The sequence below is a fragment of the Sitophilus oryzae genome, unplaced genomic scaffold, assembly GCF_002938485.1.
Source record: "Sitophilus oryzae breed Bouriz unplaced genomic scaffold, Soryzae_2.0 scaffold_857_pilon_pilon, whole genome shotgun sequence".
In the NCBI taxonomy this organism is placed as follows: Eukaryota; Metazoa; Arthropoda; class Insecta; order Coleoptera; family Curculionidae; genus Sitophilus; species Sitophilus oryzae.
The window spans coordinates 1,523,422-1,540,684 of NW_022147480.1; the positions used below are offsets into that span (position 1 = coordinate 1,523,422).

General features: G+C 31.9%; 2 protein-coding genes across 2 annotated transcripts; one reads left to right on the forward strand and one right to left on the reverse strand.

Moving 5' to 3' along the window:
• The first annotated feature begins 7,157 nt into the window (after positions 1–7,157).
• LOC115889826 lies at positions 7,158–9,708 on the forward strand. The gene is made up of 3 exons (XM_030909902.1): positions 7,158–7,181; positions 8,898–9,420; positions 9,451–9,708. Coding segments are annotated over exons 1-3 (549 nt in total). The 3' UTR covers positions 9,453–9,708.
• Positions 9,709–12,427: 2,719 nt separating this feature from the next.
• On the reverse strand, positions 12,428–16,109 carry LOC115889977. The gene is made up of 2 exons (XM_030910074.1): positions 16,031–16,109; positions 12,428–12,824 (listed from the first exon to the last, which is right to left on the reverse strand). The coding sequence occupies exons 1-2, from the start codon at positions 16,040–16,042 to the stop codon at positions 12,501–12,503; spliced, it is 336 nt and encodes a 111-aa protein (XP_030765934.1). The 5' UTR covers positions 16,043–16,109; the 3' UTR covers positions 12,428–12,500.
• Positions 16,110–17,263: the final 1,154 nt, after the last annotated feature.

Consider the following 17,263-nt stretch of genomic DNA (forward strand, 5'->3'; position numbering starts at 1 on the left):
TGAGGTCCATGGAAGTATCTACTGTGATCTACGTTGGCGTGGGGGTTAATAAATTATAATGGGGGTCCACAAGTTGTAAGTGGAGGTCTACAAAAATTTATCTCGTTTCAATGGTAAAGAACAAAATTGTTCGAGCTTGGCTTCCTTGGCGCATGTAGGCAAATAATACTACTACTATAAAATAATCCACATTTTTCGGTGATTTCGACAGGCTATATAAAGACTTATAATGTTGAATCATAAGACAGCCCCAACTCTGTGCAGCTGAATTTAAACGTGGCCGTAAGAGCTTGGGAGACGATGAACGTTCGGAACGTCCAAAAACTGCAACTACCTTACTGTAGATGAAACTTAGATACACCACTATACACCAGAAACAAAAATACAGTCTAAACAGTGGACAGCAAAGGGAGAACCGGCTCCAAAAAAAGCAAAAACTGTTATTTCGGCTGGGAAAGTGATGGCGACTGTTACGGAAAACGAAACGGGAAAGGAACTTACGGAAAAACGGTCTCATTTACAGAATTTACAGAAAAAGAAAATCTTGTTTCACCAAGATAACGCACCGTCTCACACCTCAGCGGTTGCCATGGCGAAAATCCACGAATTACGGTTTGAACTGCTTGACTATCCGCCTTACTCACCAGATCTAGCCCCTAGCGACTTCTTTTTGTTCCCTCATTTAAAAATTGCGCTTGGAGGACAGAGATTTTCGTCAAATGAAGAAGCAATCACCTTCGTGAACCACTATTTTGCAGAGAAAAACGCCGAGTACTATTTGGAGGGGTTACAGAGATGGGAGCATCGCTGGTAAAACTGTGTAGAGTTACAAGGGGACTATGTTGAAAAATAAAATAAAATATTCCGAAGAAATGTCTTGTATCTTTGTTAGGTCGGAAACTTTTCAGACCACCCTCGTAGCAGCACACGATAGGTAAATAATAAATTTTTGTACTGCAGAGAGATAATGTCAAAAGGTACTGGTTTACAAAAATTAAAGTTAATTAACCAACTTTAAGGTATAAAATTCAGTAAGTGTTATTATTAATAAAATATTTTGTTTTATTTATGTTGTGTTTTATTTATGTTTTTGCAATATTATTTTTTTTTATTTTTTTATAAGTTATGTTGATAAATGTAACAATAAATGCAGGAAGTTGCTTGAGCTTGAAACACGGCTTGAAAGCAAGAAATCTTTTTTATATGTTTTTTTGGTATGTGGTGTTTTTTAAATCCACCCTTGCTTGTTTTGTATTAACACATATTGTAATTGTTTTTAATAAAATAACTCGATTAAATTTTTTCAATTTTATACAGTTTTTTCACAATATTTTGAAGTAATCACTCAAATTTTAAATATATTAATTTTCTGCTATACGTTGCAATTATTGTACCAACTTATTTCTATGTAAAATAAAATAAACTGCTTTGAAAATAAAATGACAGATACTATCTCTATCACTGTAAAGGATCTTGTCGTTGGACAGACTATAAATTTTCCTTATAATATTTTTTTGTTTAATACATATTACTTTGCTGTTCCAACATTTCAAATTATCATAAAAAAATGGCCAGGTAAATTCACTTCAGAGTAACTTAAAACTAAAGTGCCTTAGTTTAAAAGAAAAATTTACTTTTCCAACTGATCCCGTTCTCATATCGAACTCCACTTTTCGCTGTTCTTGAAGAAAACGCAAACATTGTTTTGCATTTCGTTATTTCAAGACAAGTCGGGGTATAAACGTGCTAGAAAACGTGCCAGCCAGCTGTTGCTATACCGATAAAATTATTTTCTTAGCTCGAAACTCTTTCTAGGTACGAAACTTTCAAAATTACTCGTTGTTCAGAACAAATGCTTTGTATGAAGTGTTTTTAATCGTTGAAAAGAAATCTTAAAATACAGATTTAAAATTGCTTAGCCTGGTTATTATAGTGGTTTTATACTAGACAATTTTTGAAATGGCTGTATACTGTATATTTCTTAGTTTGGCTTAACTTAAAACTAAAGAAAATCAAAACACATTAAATAGTGCCCAGAGACTTTTACCTCGAAATTCAATTACTGTGAATGTATTAATGTAAAACCTTCTGTATTGTGTTTTATAGATAAAATACTAAAATGTTTACCCATTTTCTTTCGTTGCTTTTAATTTTTTATTTTAGTAATTTTAGTAAATTCTTAATTATTTAATTCTTAATTTTTTAATTCTTTTTCTAAGTAAATTTGTTAAAATAAATAAATCGAATGCATAAGCTATATCTATTCTGCTTATATTCTAATCATTGAAATTTTGATTGAAATCGAATTATACAGGGTGGCGCGTCATATACGACGCGGTTTTTGCAAGGAGAACTAAAGTTTGTATTGAAGTGAAATTTTCTGAGCTTATGTAAGTCAATTTAAAGCATTTTCTAAAATTATGTAGAATTCTACAGGGTGTCCCCAAAAAAGTTATTCATCAAAGTTATGTTTTTTGTAGTGGAACACTCTATATATTATTTGATTTTTGGATTCTAGTAAAAAAATAAAGGTTTGTTTCATTAGAAAAGTATATAACTAAAATGTATAGTTTTTGAAATACATTCACCGGTGCGAAAAATGGGCACCTTAAAACTTTGATGTATTTTAAAGGTTAATATATTTTGTTTTAATGGGCCGATTTTGATGATTTTTTAAGCATTTTGTGTTGCCAAATTATTTGACTTTTTAGTATATTTTTCTAAATTAAAAATGAAACTCCCCATCTGTTAATTATACGAGGGAAAACTAAATATTGATATTTTGGTGAAGGTTTGAAACACCCTGTGAAATATGTTAAAACAGCAACAAATTTAAAAACTACTTTATCATCTAGATATATCCTTCCTCGATGGTTTATTTTTTGGTTCATCTCATTAGTTCTATTTTTGTTAGAAATATTCGGTTTTAAAGAAGGCACTAACATTTTTTCGTAATTTTTACATTAAGACCATGCCTTTGCTTTTGGGCCTAGTCAACACATCTAGTAAGTTCTGGTCCCGAAGCATGCCATCTTGACATAAGATTTGCTTCATTTAATCTTCTTCTTGTAGCCCGTTAGTTAATATGTACGGTCCTTAAGTGCAATTCATTATCAATTTGAAAAGCTGGCAAACGGCGCCGGCGGTTTCTTAGCGATAAACTTACAATAAGTCGATCGTCTCGATTAGATACGAAAGCGTAGAGCTGCCATCGCAACAATGAAATATAATTTTAGCAAAATTTACACTTTTTCTGTAAATTTACAGATTTTCTGTAAATTTACACTTTTTCTGTATGTGTTAAATTTACACTTTTTCTGTAAATTGCATGCGAAATTTACTACCCAGCAGAATGACGTCTCGGCATCGACCTGCTCGTTACTCACTAGTTACAAGTGAGCATTGTTCTCCGCTGATTTGCTGAAGTTGCTATTGTGCCTAAGTAGTACAGATATTCATCAGAGATTATGGACGAATACATTAAAACCTACTTTCATATCGGATTAAGTCACAAAGAAATTTTGACATGTCTGCTAGAGGATGGTTATGCCCTAAGTTTACATCATTTGCAGACGACAGTTTACGTCATCCCAGAGGTGGAGGCCATCAGATCCTCTTGCAAACAGTAATGCATCGGAAAGGGTGAAAATACTTTCCGGGTCGATTAAAAGCATATTAGAAAACATATTAAACAAAAAAATGCCATACTATTATATCACACACATTCGAAATTTAATACATAATCCCTAAAATAAGAGATCACCCGATTTTCTGTACTATGTTAGACCCAGGTTCAGTATAGACGATGAGGAATAATTCTTCAAGTATTTTTGAAGAGAGTGTGGTTTCAGAACAAAATATATCTTTGAATATACTGGGATATTGCTTAATCTTTTCATATAGTCCGCATGTCTTCAATCCTTCAATTAATTGCCGCAGTGGTTCCCTAATTCTGTCTTTACTAGTAAAGACTTTTGTGAATAAACTGGCGTAGAACAGAATTCGATGGGAACTACTCGTAGAATAACGCACCACTGTTGCCACTAACGCATAAATTAACAGAAAAAGTGTAAATTTACAGAAAATCTGTAAATTTACAGAAAAAGTGTAAATTTACAGAAAAAGTGTAAATTTACAGAAAATCTGTAAATTTACAGAAAATCTGTAAATTTACAGAAAAAGTGTAAATTTTGCTAAAAATATTTTTCAATGTTGCGATGGCAGCTCTACGCTTTCGTAATTAGAAGTTCTCATACGAAGATTCCTGGACGTCTAGATTGACGTCCTCATGGACGTGGTCATAATTCAAAGACCATTTAGTATACTCTATGGTATTAAGGTATTTTGGAACCGGAATTTTATAGCAAATTCACTGAACTCGAATAAATAAATGATATATATTTGACTCACCCTGTATATCTATAAAAATATTTTTTTAAACTACAATGTGTGTGTTTATTTAAATACTAAAGTGAAAGCAACGAATTTAAATAGGTAAACTTTGTAATATATCTTATTAATAATACAATGCAAAAAGTTTTATAAAAATTCGTTCACAGTAAATGAATTCCGAGGTTTGTATCCCATAAGGGCTTAAAGCACTCCACTATTAGTTTGACTTAAAATTAACCCTTAACTGGTCCGGCGTCGTCTGACAGACTACGCCAAATAATTAACTCATTCTCATTAGTTACTGGGACCGCCCACACAATTGGCGTTCCAGCTAATCCTCCCCCTCTCGGTCAACTACTGATAGCCATATTTATGCCCAAACTGGATTAGTTTTTTAGAAGTTATGGCAGAAGTTACTTATGCCGTAGTCTCTCAGACGACGCCGGACCGTTTGCGTAAGATTTTGTGTTTGACAAACTTTTGTAAAATATGGCCGGGCCTTCGAAAAGAGTGCGTTTAGGAAACTCTAGTTATGAAGAAACTCTATTAAAATGATATGATGAGGACTGTGACAGTGACAATATGACAATCTGCCAGACAAATGCGTTTGACAATGTCCAATATTCCAAGAGAAATATACTTTACAATTGGTAGAATACTTGCAATTTCTGTACAACCAGAAGACGCCCACGGAGATATTCTTATCCCAGAGTTCTTATCCTAGTTAAAGACAATGTTATGTCCTAGTTTAATTATTTTTAATGCCTAGAATGTACGAATCCATTTTGTAAAATATGTTCAGGAAAACAAACATGAACTTTGCCTCATGCTGTAACTAAAAACCTTTTCTTTAACTTCAGTTTTATAGTTTACTTTTTTTATATATAGTACTAAAAACATATTTCTGTATTGTAATCACTGTTAGTAATATGGTTTAATTTTTTAGAGCTTAGTAAAAATCGAATTGTTTTTTTTTCAAATTTATATTTATGTTATTTTATTTTGTACTATATTTTCTTAAAGTTTATATTAATTGAACCCATTTGTGTCTATATTAGTTCAATAATACATAATATAATATATAATAAAATAAAAATTTGTTATTTTTTAGTTTTTGTGTGTTTTTTTCACTTTTTAGAAGGCGTAGTCCCACAGACTACACCGGACCGTTTATGATACATATCTATTACCGGACCAGTTAAGGGTTACAGAAAATCAAAACACATTAAAATTATAATTGAGCAATATTTATTTCAATAAATTACACAAAACAAATCCGAAAAATCAACAAAAAAAAATAATCCTGATCATCAAACAACTACAACGGGTTCAGCGGCGTAGTACGGCGAATACGCGTATCCAGCGGCGTAGACGGAGGGCAGGACATAGTCAGCGGCGTAGGTCAGGGGCGCAGTGTACGCCACTGGAGCGACTGCAGGCACTGCCGCTACATATGGGTCGACAATGAACTGGGACTTGGCCTTAGGGTCAGCTTTAGCATCAGCCTTAGCCTCAGGGGCGGGATTAGCCTCTGGCAAGGGGGTGGCTAAAGCGATAGCAAAGAAAGCAGCGAAGATGATCTAGAAAATAAATAAAAATAACATATTTTTATTAGATATTATAACTTATTAAACAGGGTGCTTCTCAAAAGTATCTCACCCCTATAACTTTTTTTATATTTTTTTCAGATAAAACGAGATTTGGTATGACATATGAGGTATTCAATTGTTTTCGGTCACTTCCTGTTTCACCAAAAATTACTATAACTTTTGATTTTTAATGGCACCCTCGGTATTTTTTTTATTTTATTTGATAGAAAATAACACTGAATAAAATTACATGTCAAATTTTGACATTTCCACTTGAAAAAAACGTATTTTAAATTTCAATCTGGAGTGGATGTATAAAAACACTAATTTTTAATCAAGAAGCCTTGGAAAAATAGATTTGAACGTCTAATGTTTTCCATGTCTTGTAAAATTGTATGTTTAAACAAAACTTAATTTTTTCAAATGGAACGATGGTGGCTCAGCATATTTGGAGACAACATTTTTCACGAATAATTTTGTACCACAATCTATTCAGAATGTAAGTTTCTATGGAATAAAGTAAAAAAATACCGAGGGTGTCATTTAAAAATCAAAAGTTATAGGTATTTCCGGTGAAACAGGAAGTGACCGAAAACAGTTGAATACGTCAATTAATCCTAATTTATGTCGTATACCAACATACCAAATCTAGTTTTTTTATCTGAGAGAATAAAATCATTATAGGGGTGAGCTACTTTTGAGAAACCCGGTATATGGTTTTTTAATTCTGAGTTATTTTATTATGAATGATTATATTTAAAATTATTATTAATTAAAACTAAGATGTTATTTGATAGAAAATAATAACAAAAATAGCATTAATAGTGTTTTATATGTAAACTTACGATTTTCTGCATTTTGGTGTTTAGAGTGTTATCCAAATCGTACACAAACACGAAAACTGAACACTGGAAGTGTTACTATAAAACAAGCAAAGCAAACTGGTACCTTATCACTGCCCAATCACCACTATTTATACTAAATCAATAAATATTGACTGCAATGTGTCCTGCAGGGGGTTCGACTTTGAAAATTAATCAATGTAAATATATTTTTTACATTGAACTCGATCGGCATAGAAAGATATGGATTAGGCAATTAAAGGTTGGATCCTTAAACAGTCTGTAGTTGGAACTATAGCATTGTAGGTGGCATGTGATCATTTAATTGGGGATAATGTCGTTTGGAACATCAATATTCGTGAAACGAAGTCGGTTATAAAGTTGTGTTTAAAGGCTGTGAAGGTTGAGACTGTTGTTTGAATAATAATTTATATAAATTTACTACGATTTAATTTATGATATTTTATCCAATAAAATTCTCATTTGAAAAAAAAATTACGGGCAAGCTGATTTTTTCAGAGTTTGTCAGCGACTGTCTTCTGAGTGTAAAATAAACAAAATCGGAAATTTTCCCCTTGCGGTTTTTGAGCAATAGGGGTGTTTTTTTTTAAACTGTACTACAACAATATAATTAGACGCAAATTGTACATAATAACATTCTCTATAAGTTCGCCTAATGATTTTTTTTATAAGTTTATTATTTCCGGACGTAGCGGCCGTTTCATGAGCCCTTTGGGGTGGTTTTCAAAAAGTTTCTTTTACAGCAAATTGACCCGTATGAAAGTTGTTCATAATAAATGGGCAAGCAACTTTTTCTCATGAATTTTTTTGTAGCTTCATTATTTTTGGAGATAGCGTCCAGTTCATGAACAAATTAAGGTAGTTTAAATCCTAAAGTTCTAACAATTTAATACTAGTACCTAAATTAATAAGTTATTGAATATTGTAATAATACTATAATTAACCTTGTAATTGATTACTTTATTTTACTTTAATTCATATTAATTTGTATTTATAAATACATCTTTAAGATTTCCGATGTAGGAATGAGTTTTCAATAATAATAAAGCACTAAATCGGTAAATTTCTGAAATTACAACTTCATTTGACCTTGACTGGTGCTCATAAGTTAATACAGGGCCATAAGAACGGAGAAATATCTAAAAACGAATCGGCGATAACTCGTTAACGAGCTAATCAAAAATATCTAAAGTTATTCTTTTGAATGTGGGTTTTAGTGCTCTTCAATAAACCTAAATAGAATTATTCTCTCAAATAATTAGGGAAGCCAATAATTGACCCCATTAAAATTTACAAGGGATTTCCTATGTCCCGTCCGACGATGCAACACCCGGTATAGAGTACACACACACACAATCTTTATAATAATGATTATTATAGACATTAACTGCCATCTATTAACTCTCACCTAAACTAAATTTCCTGCAAAATTTCGCTCTACAGGTTCCTGCAGCGTGTCATCCTGCACAAAAAATCGATACCGCTAAATATATAAACAAAAAATCATTGTTTAAAAAACTCGCTCTCCCGTTTTCTGCGTTCCTAATATTAATGCAATTTTTGAATGATGCCACCGTCTAAATTAGCATCAAACCATTAATAATTAATAAGTTTAATTTTTTTTAGAGGATTTTGGACTTTTTTTCGAGTTCGTATGAATTAATTTCGCATAAGTATTTAGTTTAATTTATTTTAATTTTATTTAAAATAATTGGGGATGATACGTGGATTTTGTAGCTGCAGCTTCATGCTGTCCTAATACTATATTTATTTAAAATAATGAATTATTCGAGAGGTAATCAGGGTTAAAGTGATAGAGGTTGCGAATTTTGAATTAATTTATCGAAAGTTTATAATTTTTCATATAAAAAAAGACTATAAATTAAACAAAAAAAATAGTTTTTGCACCTTACTAACAGCGGCTCCAATTTCGTTTAGCTGAAATCTGTTATATAAAAAATGACTTTATATATGCGTTCTAGAAGGCGTTAGGAGTATAAATATACAAAAATTTTCCTACGGAAATGCGTCATTTTCATTTTTCGGACTTTAGTATAGCCCGTATGCATGCCCGGTTTGGTATAGATCAGCGCACGCAAAACAAGTTGATGTCGCCCTCAATGAGACAAGCAGAATCATCACCGGATGCTTAAAGCCAACACCCCTGGACAAGATCCACCATCTAGCTGGCATCGCCCCTCCTGCCATCCGTAGAGAGGCAGCTGCACTCAAAGAACGATCCAAAGCAGCAGCAACTGAACGCCACCTACTCTACGGCATCCAACCCGCTCATCAGCGACTGAAATCAAGGCAAAGCTTCCTGCGATCGACAGAAGACTACGAGGAACCTAGAACCAATGTGGACCTTTGGGAGAAGACCTCAAATCAACATTGGATGGAGCCGAAGGAACAATTGGCACCAGGAAGCGACGAAAACTGGGAAACTTGGAGAGCTCTTAACAGACTGCGTACGGGCACAGCGAGATCGAGAGACACTCTTGCCAAGTGGGGCTACCATGTGGACTCCAACCTCTGCGAATGTGGAGCACTACAAACCACCCAACATATGTATACTTGCCCACTGTGCCCCGCCAAGTGCACTATAGAGGACCTTATGGCAGCAAAGTCGAACGCAATTGACGTCGCCCGCTTCTGGGCAAAACATGTTTAGTTTCCCGTCTCAAATGATGTTTATACATGCTATGTTTGTTTTATATCTATGTTTTAATGTACTGTGGTTTCATGTATAACTTTTGTGTTTGCAATTTTACTTATTATTATTATTATATGTAATTATTGTTGTTATTGTTGTTGTATGTGATATTATATGTATATGAAATGTAATCTTGATGATGCTTCTGACACGAATAAATAAATAATAATAGTATAGCCGAAATCTGTTACATCAAAACTAGTCTTCGGGGTGTGTTTTAGACATTTTTCTAAACATAAAAACACAAAAAAATATCTGCGGAAATTTTTTATTTTTATTTTACATAAAAAAATGCTTTGACTTTAGAATAGCCGAAATCAGTTATATGAAAAATGAACTTATATTTGTTTTATACGAGCCGTTACGAGCAAAGAAATATAAAACAATTCCTGCGGAAATGTGTCAATGTCCTTTTGTGCACTTTGTTTTTCATACATTTTTCAGTTTAGAAGCTTACGGGACCCAGGAGCGAGTAGGGGTGCTGAGTGGGGTAAAACGTCTTTCGAAGGAATAGCAATTCTTGTAGAATAGATAATATAGGTTCTTGTAAACCTATAATGTATGTATCTCGGAATGTTGCACTAATTCTTGTTTTTTATTAAAGCTTTACGTAAATAGGGCTGATTCAAAACAAAAAATCATTGGATCATGCAGTTTTCTTTTATATTTTAATAATTAACTGTGTGTTTGCAAAAATATTAGATTGGTTAGCATTAGGGTTGCTTTGGTTAGCTTTTCTTTGTGGAGGGTATTTTATATTTTAATAATTAACTGTGATTTTGTAAAAATATTATTAGATTTATCATTAGATCGGTTAGCATCTTTAAATTATTTTTTTTTTTGGTTCAAAAGTGCTGCATCCAAAGATTTTTTTTCTTTTAAACTGTTTTATAAGCATAGGACTTTCTGCTAAAAAAAATTGTTAAATTCGTGGGTACTTATACTTTACAAGACCCAATAATATAATAAGGAACAAATGGAAAATGAAAATCAAGCATTTATTTTCCTGAGTTCGTAAACTTTTACTTTTACACTGGCCGCGCGTTTCGCTAACCATGTTAGCATCATCAGCAGATGATAAAAACTTTTCTATCATCACAATACACCAAAACACTTTTAAAGTAAAAGTGTTTTGGTGTATTGTGGTGCAAAATAAAAACACTAAATCACCACAATACACCAAAACACTTTTACTTTTACACTGGACGCGCGTTTCGGTAACCATGTTAGCATCATCAGCAGATGATTATAAACTAAAGAACAACCTACAAGTTGAGCGTTTATATACTCGCCCAGTAGGCACCGAGTGGGCGTGGCAAAATCTAGCCAACTGAGTCAGAGCCCACTGAGCGTAACAGTTAGATTTCCGCCACTAGAGTAGTAGGAACAAAGAACTTGAAGGAATTGGACCGTTGACTCTGTTCATACTATCTTTACATTTATTAATTTTGATGCTTTCATATGCATCTAATTGCCTGTAATTTGAGACTTGTTTAATGAATTTTAAATTACTAAGATCTATACAATGTTGTTTATCAACAATATGTTCGGCAACGCAAGATTTATCCGGTCTACCATATCTTATCTGAGCTAAATGTTCTTTAAATCTAGTTAATATTGATCTTCTAGTTTGCCCAACATATTTCTGATTACAATCTTTACAAGAAATTTCATAAATACCCGACCTTTCCAGTGGAGGTGTTTTATCCTTTGTATTACCTAATAATTGTTGTAATTTATTATTAGCACTATACACAAGTTTATAATTGACATTCTTAAAAATTCCTTTTAGACCACGGGATAACTCTCTATCAAACGGTATCGAAAAATATTTAGACATATATTTCTCCACTTGAAAAGTCGAATTTTCAGAAATCATTAACCTATACCTACGTTTTCTAATTAATTTATCAACTAGTGAAGGAGACCGAGAAGGAGACTATCCATTACACTCAGCTACATTCCTAATGTAATCTCTTTCTATTTCATATCTTTCGTTGGAAAGTGGAAAACTAAGTAATCTATGAATTAAGAAATTTAAACTAGCCATTTTATGTTCAACACTATGATGTGATTCATTAGGAATATATCTGCGTGTGGTCGTATTTTTCCTATAGATATCAAATTCCAGGCAATTATTAGTATTTCTAATAACTAATACCTAGAAATGATAATCTGTCGTTGTTCTCAATTTCATGCGTAAATTTAATGGAAGGAAAACGATTATTTAACTTAGAAATAAAATTATCTATGGTGTCTGAATGTGTGTCAAAAACAGCAAAAATATCATCCACATACCTAAACCATACTCTTGGAAAATACTCAAACTGATTCTTAGCCTCCACTTCAAACCTGCTCATGAATAAATTAGCCAAAAATGGAGACAATGGATTACCCATTGCTATACCTGTTATTGTGGTGATCTAGTATTTTATTTTGCTGTGTAACACCAAAGGTTCCAACCCTCAACTGTAATCAATCTTTTTTTACAATACATAATAATAATAGCTCCCGTATATAGCGTTTAACGCCTCAGGAGTAGCAAGGTACGGCTTGCCATACTAGAGCCGTTCGGAATACAAGGAAGGTAATGTGGCTAGCACTACGCTTCAACCGCCTATTATTACCTGAGGATTGTGAATCACAAGTACTCATTTAAGGCTGAGCCGACCTATGTACCCAAACTATTTTTATTTTATTAAAAATAGTCGGCTGATGCAATGCCGGGTGTGGGATTCGAACCCACTACCTTGAGATTGGTAGGCGAGAGCCTATACCTCTACGCCACCGGGCGCCTTTATTATTACAATATATTGGTTATTTTTATTATTAATACATTGTAAATTAAATAAAAGCTTCTATAAACACAATTCCTAACTTCATTTTATATTTTGGTACATCTTACAAATATTATTTAAATATTTACAACTCTTATAAACAATATTAAAGAGAATAAGAATAATAACTGGATGGTACTACATAAGAACTATAAACTAAGGGAGCGTGGTACGTGTAGTGTGTTTTGTAGTTCACTACTGGTACTTGAACATTGTTGACGACTGGCACATTGACATTGCTGGTCACTGGAACCGAAACATGTCTGGTTACTGGTACTTGGACGTTTCGTACTACTGGAACGTTTTGGTAGGAGACTTCGGCGTGAGTTTCTGGTACTACAACGCCTACAGATCTTTTGTCGGTTTTCTTTTGTTGTTCTGGAAGTGGAGTAGCCAGGCAAAGGGCTACTAGGCAGGAAAAAATCACAATCTAAAATAAAAAGTAATTTTAATCATATGCAATGTCCTGTGTCTATACACACTGTCCTACAGTGTCCATATACACAAATCTATATCATATAGGATTATTTTTATAAAAAGATTTAAGTAAAAGTTGACTTTGGCGTTATTTAAATAGATGAGGTATCTGTCAAATTTGACAGTTAAAGTGAAAAATAGCAAAAAAATAGATTTATGAACCAAATATTGAAAAATTTTATTTGAAACAGGTGTTTCTTTTTTAACTTTACATAAGCACACCAATTTTGAGCTTTCGAGATGAACTATTTTTTTCTTTTTTCTGACCAATAGCAACCTTTTTTTGAAGTAGAATAATAAAAATTAAATTTTAATAGTACGAAATTTGACGGAAGTTATACAGAATATAAATAAGTTCTCCATTTATCGAAACGACTTTATAAATTTCAGACTTGTACAGGGTGGGTCAAATTCGACGCTTTTAAATGAAAACACGCTTTCCTATAGGAGATAGACGAAAACTATTATCGGTGTCTGGAGCTCAATTTTCATCAAAAACATGATGGTGAAAACCCCACATCAATATCTGTTACCGTTTCGGAGTTACGGGGTGTTTTTCAAAAATGTGCATTTTTAACAAATCGCTGTAACTTTTTTGCTATGGAAAATTTTGTATTTCTATGAAAACATTTCCAAAGCACCTGTTTACGTAGAATTTAATGGTTTAAGTATATTTTTTTTAAAATTAATAATTCAAGAGTTATCAACAGAAAAATTGATTTTTTATTTGGGACACCCTCTATATTTTTAATTAACTGAAAAGAATTTAAAATTACCTTTCCAAAAATATAGCACACTTGATATTTTGTTTAATCCCCTTCGAAATACAGAATTTTTAAAAGTTCGCCACTTTTAACTAGTAGGCTTTGGACCCCTTATTGATGATATATGCCCTTAATGGAACTCGACAACATATTTTTCAGCAAGACGACGCACCGCCTCTGAACGCGGAAGTTATCAGCAAATTTTTGCAGACAATTTCAAAAATAATTGAATAGCTAACCAGGATCCCAGCCGTTGGCCGTCGAGGCCGCCTGACTTAGTGCCCATGAATCTAATCCTATGGATATATTTGCGGGAGAATAAAGGTTCCTTATTCTTCCGTATAATCTAGACAAGAATTAGAAATACTTAGCAGTTATGAGAAGGTATCTTTCATCCCCACTGAGATGAATTCCGCGAGAAATGTTCAAAAACTGCCCCGTCTGTCCATTACAGAAGACGGTCGATATGTCGAACATCTGTATGTAGCAAAATCTCATGTCTTGGTTTGCTATTTATTTTTATTGTTATTAGATATACCGTATGATCGAATAAAAACGGCGTCAGCGATGGCTATGAAATGAAGATCGATGTCATTTTAAATATAAAATTATATGGGAAATGTCATCGATCGTGATTTCCAAGCCAACTGGACGCCGTTTTTTTTCGATGTGTTGATGTTGGTTACATATATTTTAAATTGTTATAAAATTCTGCATCTCTCATAGCAAATATTATTTTAGTTTTAATTGATGCTCACAGCTAGAATTTTTTTGCATTACAGCCGGTGCCGTTCAAAGCCTACTTATTTAAAGCCGGCGAATTTTTATATACTCTATATCTCGAAGAGGAATCGAGCAAAATATCAAGTGTGTTATATTTTTGAAAATTTAATTTTAAATTCTTTTCAATAAATTAAAAATATACAGGGTGTCCCATATAAAAAATCAAATTTTCTGTTGATAATTCTTAGATTATTAATTTTAAAAAAAATATACTTAAACCATTAAATTCTACGTAAAAAGGTGCTTTGGAAATGTTTTCATAAAAATACAAAATTTTCCATAGCAAAAAAGTTACAGCGATTTGTTAAAAATGCATATTTTTGAAAAACACCCCGTAACTCCGAAACGGTAACAGATATCGATATGCGGTTTTCACCATCATGTTTTTGACAAAAGTTGAGCTCCAAACACCGATATTAGTTTTTGTCTATCTCCTATAGAAAAGGGTGTTTCCATTTAAAAGCGTCGAATTTGACCCACCCTGTACATCGTGAGAAGTTATTGGGCAAAATACTAAATGTCAAAATGTATTTTTATAGCCTGCTTATTATTAATAACTATTAAAATAACTACTAGTGGGTAAATGAATTTCTAGATATATTACGAATTTTTTTGGAACTTTACTTTCGGAGATATTCATTTAATCGGACATTTTTAAAAAAATTAATTTTATTTTTCAGAAACTATTAGAGATAGAGTTTACCAAAAATGCTTTTTATAACCACTAGTGGGTAAATGAATTTCTAGATATATTACGAATTTTTTTGGAACTTTAGTTTCGGAGATATAAATTTAATCGGACCTTTTTAAAAAAATTAATTTTATTTTTCAGAAACTATTTGAGACAGAGTTTACCAAAAATGCTTTTTATATCTACTAGTGGGTAAATGAATTTGTAGATATATTACGACATTTCTTGGAACTTTAGTTTCGGAGATATTAATTTAATCGGACCTTTTTAAGAAAATTAATTTTATTTTTCAGAAACTATTAGAGACAGAGTTTACCAAAAATGCTTTTTATAACTACTAGTGGGTAAATGAATTTCTAGATATATTACGAATTTTTTTGGAACTTTAGTTTCGGAGATATAAATTTAATCGGACCTTTTTAAAAATAATTTATTGTTTATACATTTTTTATACAAGTTGAGTAATTTTGAAAGAAAATGATGTTATTCATAATTTGCATCACACATGGCAATTTTTTACAAAAAAAAATAAAACCTTATTAAGAAAAATTATTAAGGTATTCAAACTATTCAACTAAATATCTGAGAACAAGATAAATATAACAGACTACTATTACTTATTTTTGATTCTACCACAAGAAATATACACTACAATGTACAGTATAAATATTATTAAATTACATCAATCCATACCAAAAACAGTCTGCAAATAGTTTTATCCCCGTTATAAGTTATTAATCAGATTTTTTTGAACAAAACACTATATTTTTCTTGGTGTATAATAATTATCACATAAAAAAATTGTACTAAAATATTTAAAAAACCATGTTGTTTAGATTTTTATTGTTTAAAAATTATTTTACTTAACTGTAGGCAAGAAGAAAAGAAATCAATATATTAAAAATATTAATTTAAACTTACTGTTTTGTACATTTCGGGATAGATCCTACTTCAAATTAGGACAAAAATTAACTATTCTTCTCCGTGATCCACCTATTAGCTTAAATACCTACCAAAAATTCATTAATAAATTTAAAATAGTCTAGGCAGATTTTTGTCTTGATCCGGTTATACACAGTAACTCAAAATAGCATTCAAAAGTTTTTCAAATATTTTTGCACGGAAATACCAAATACCAATTTTTAACTGCTTATTTATTTAAATTACTTATAATTGATTTTATAAATTATGTACAACTGACTCTACGATCTCATTAATAATCAATTTGATTGTAAATTCAATTTTTGCGTAAAATTATTATTAAAAATATTATAGGACTAGCGTGTACCAGCGACTTCGTTCGCGTCGAATTAATCATTTGTAATGGTGATGATAAAGCAAAGCAAGAGTTTCCATTAACATAAAAACTGGATAAAATTTTCTCACATTTATGTCAGCATGAGAAAAAACAATATGGCGATATTATTATATAACTTGGTAATATTTGAGGGGTAGTTTCATCTCGTTGGAATTTGACTTTCGAAAAATCCGTTTGCCAAAAATAAGCTTTTTACATCAAGCAGTTTAAGCAGAATCGTGGTTAATCAATTACCCAACTTTTTGGAACACCCTGTATGATTTTTAAAAAAATTCAAAATATGTAAAAAAAACAAATAAATTATACTTGTTCAAGCGTTTCCCGAAAGACTAACCGTTTTTTAAATAACAAATATTGTAATGTTTGAGGGGCGTTTTCACCCTCTTGGAATTTGAGATTCGAGAAACCCCTCCTTATCGATAACACCCCATAGTCAATCCGTTTGCCAGAAATCAGCTTTAAACGTCAAGCAGTTTAAGCAGAATCGTGATTACTCAATGGTCATATTTTATGAAACACCCTGTATGTATAAATTTATAAAAAATCTTAAAATATGTAAAACAACGAAATAAAATATACGTGTTTAAGAGTTTTTCCGAAAAACTCACCGGTTTTTAAATAAAAAAATATTTTAATATTTGAGGGATAGTTTCACCCCCTTAGAATTCGAGTTTCGAAAAATCCTTTCTTATCGAACCTCTACACCCTAAAGTCAATCTGTTTTCCAAAAATCAGCTTTTTACGTCAAGCGCTTTAAGCAGGATCGTGATTAATCAATGACCAGATTTTTCGAAACATCCTGTATACATTTTTAAAAAATCTTAAAATATGTAAAA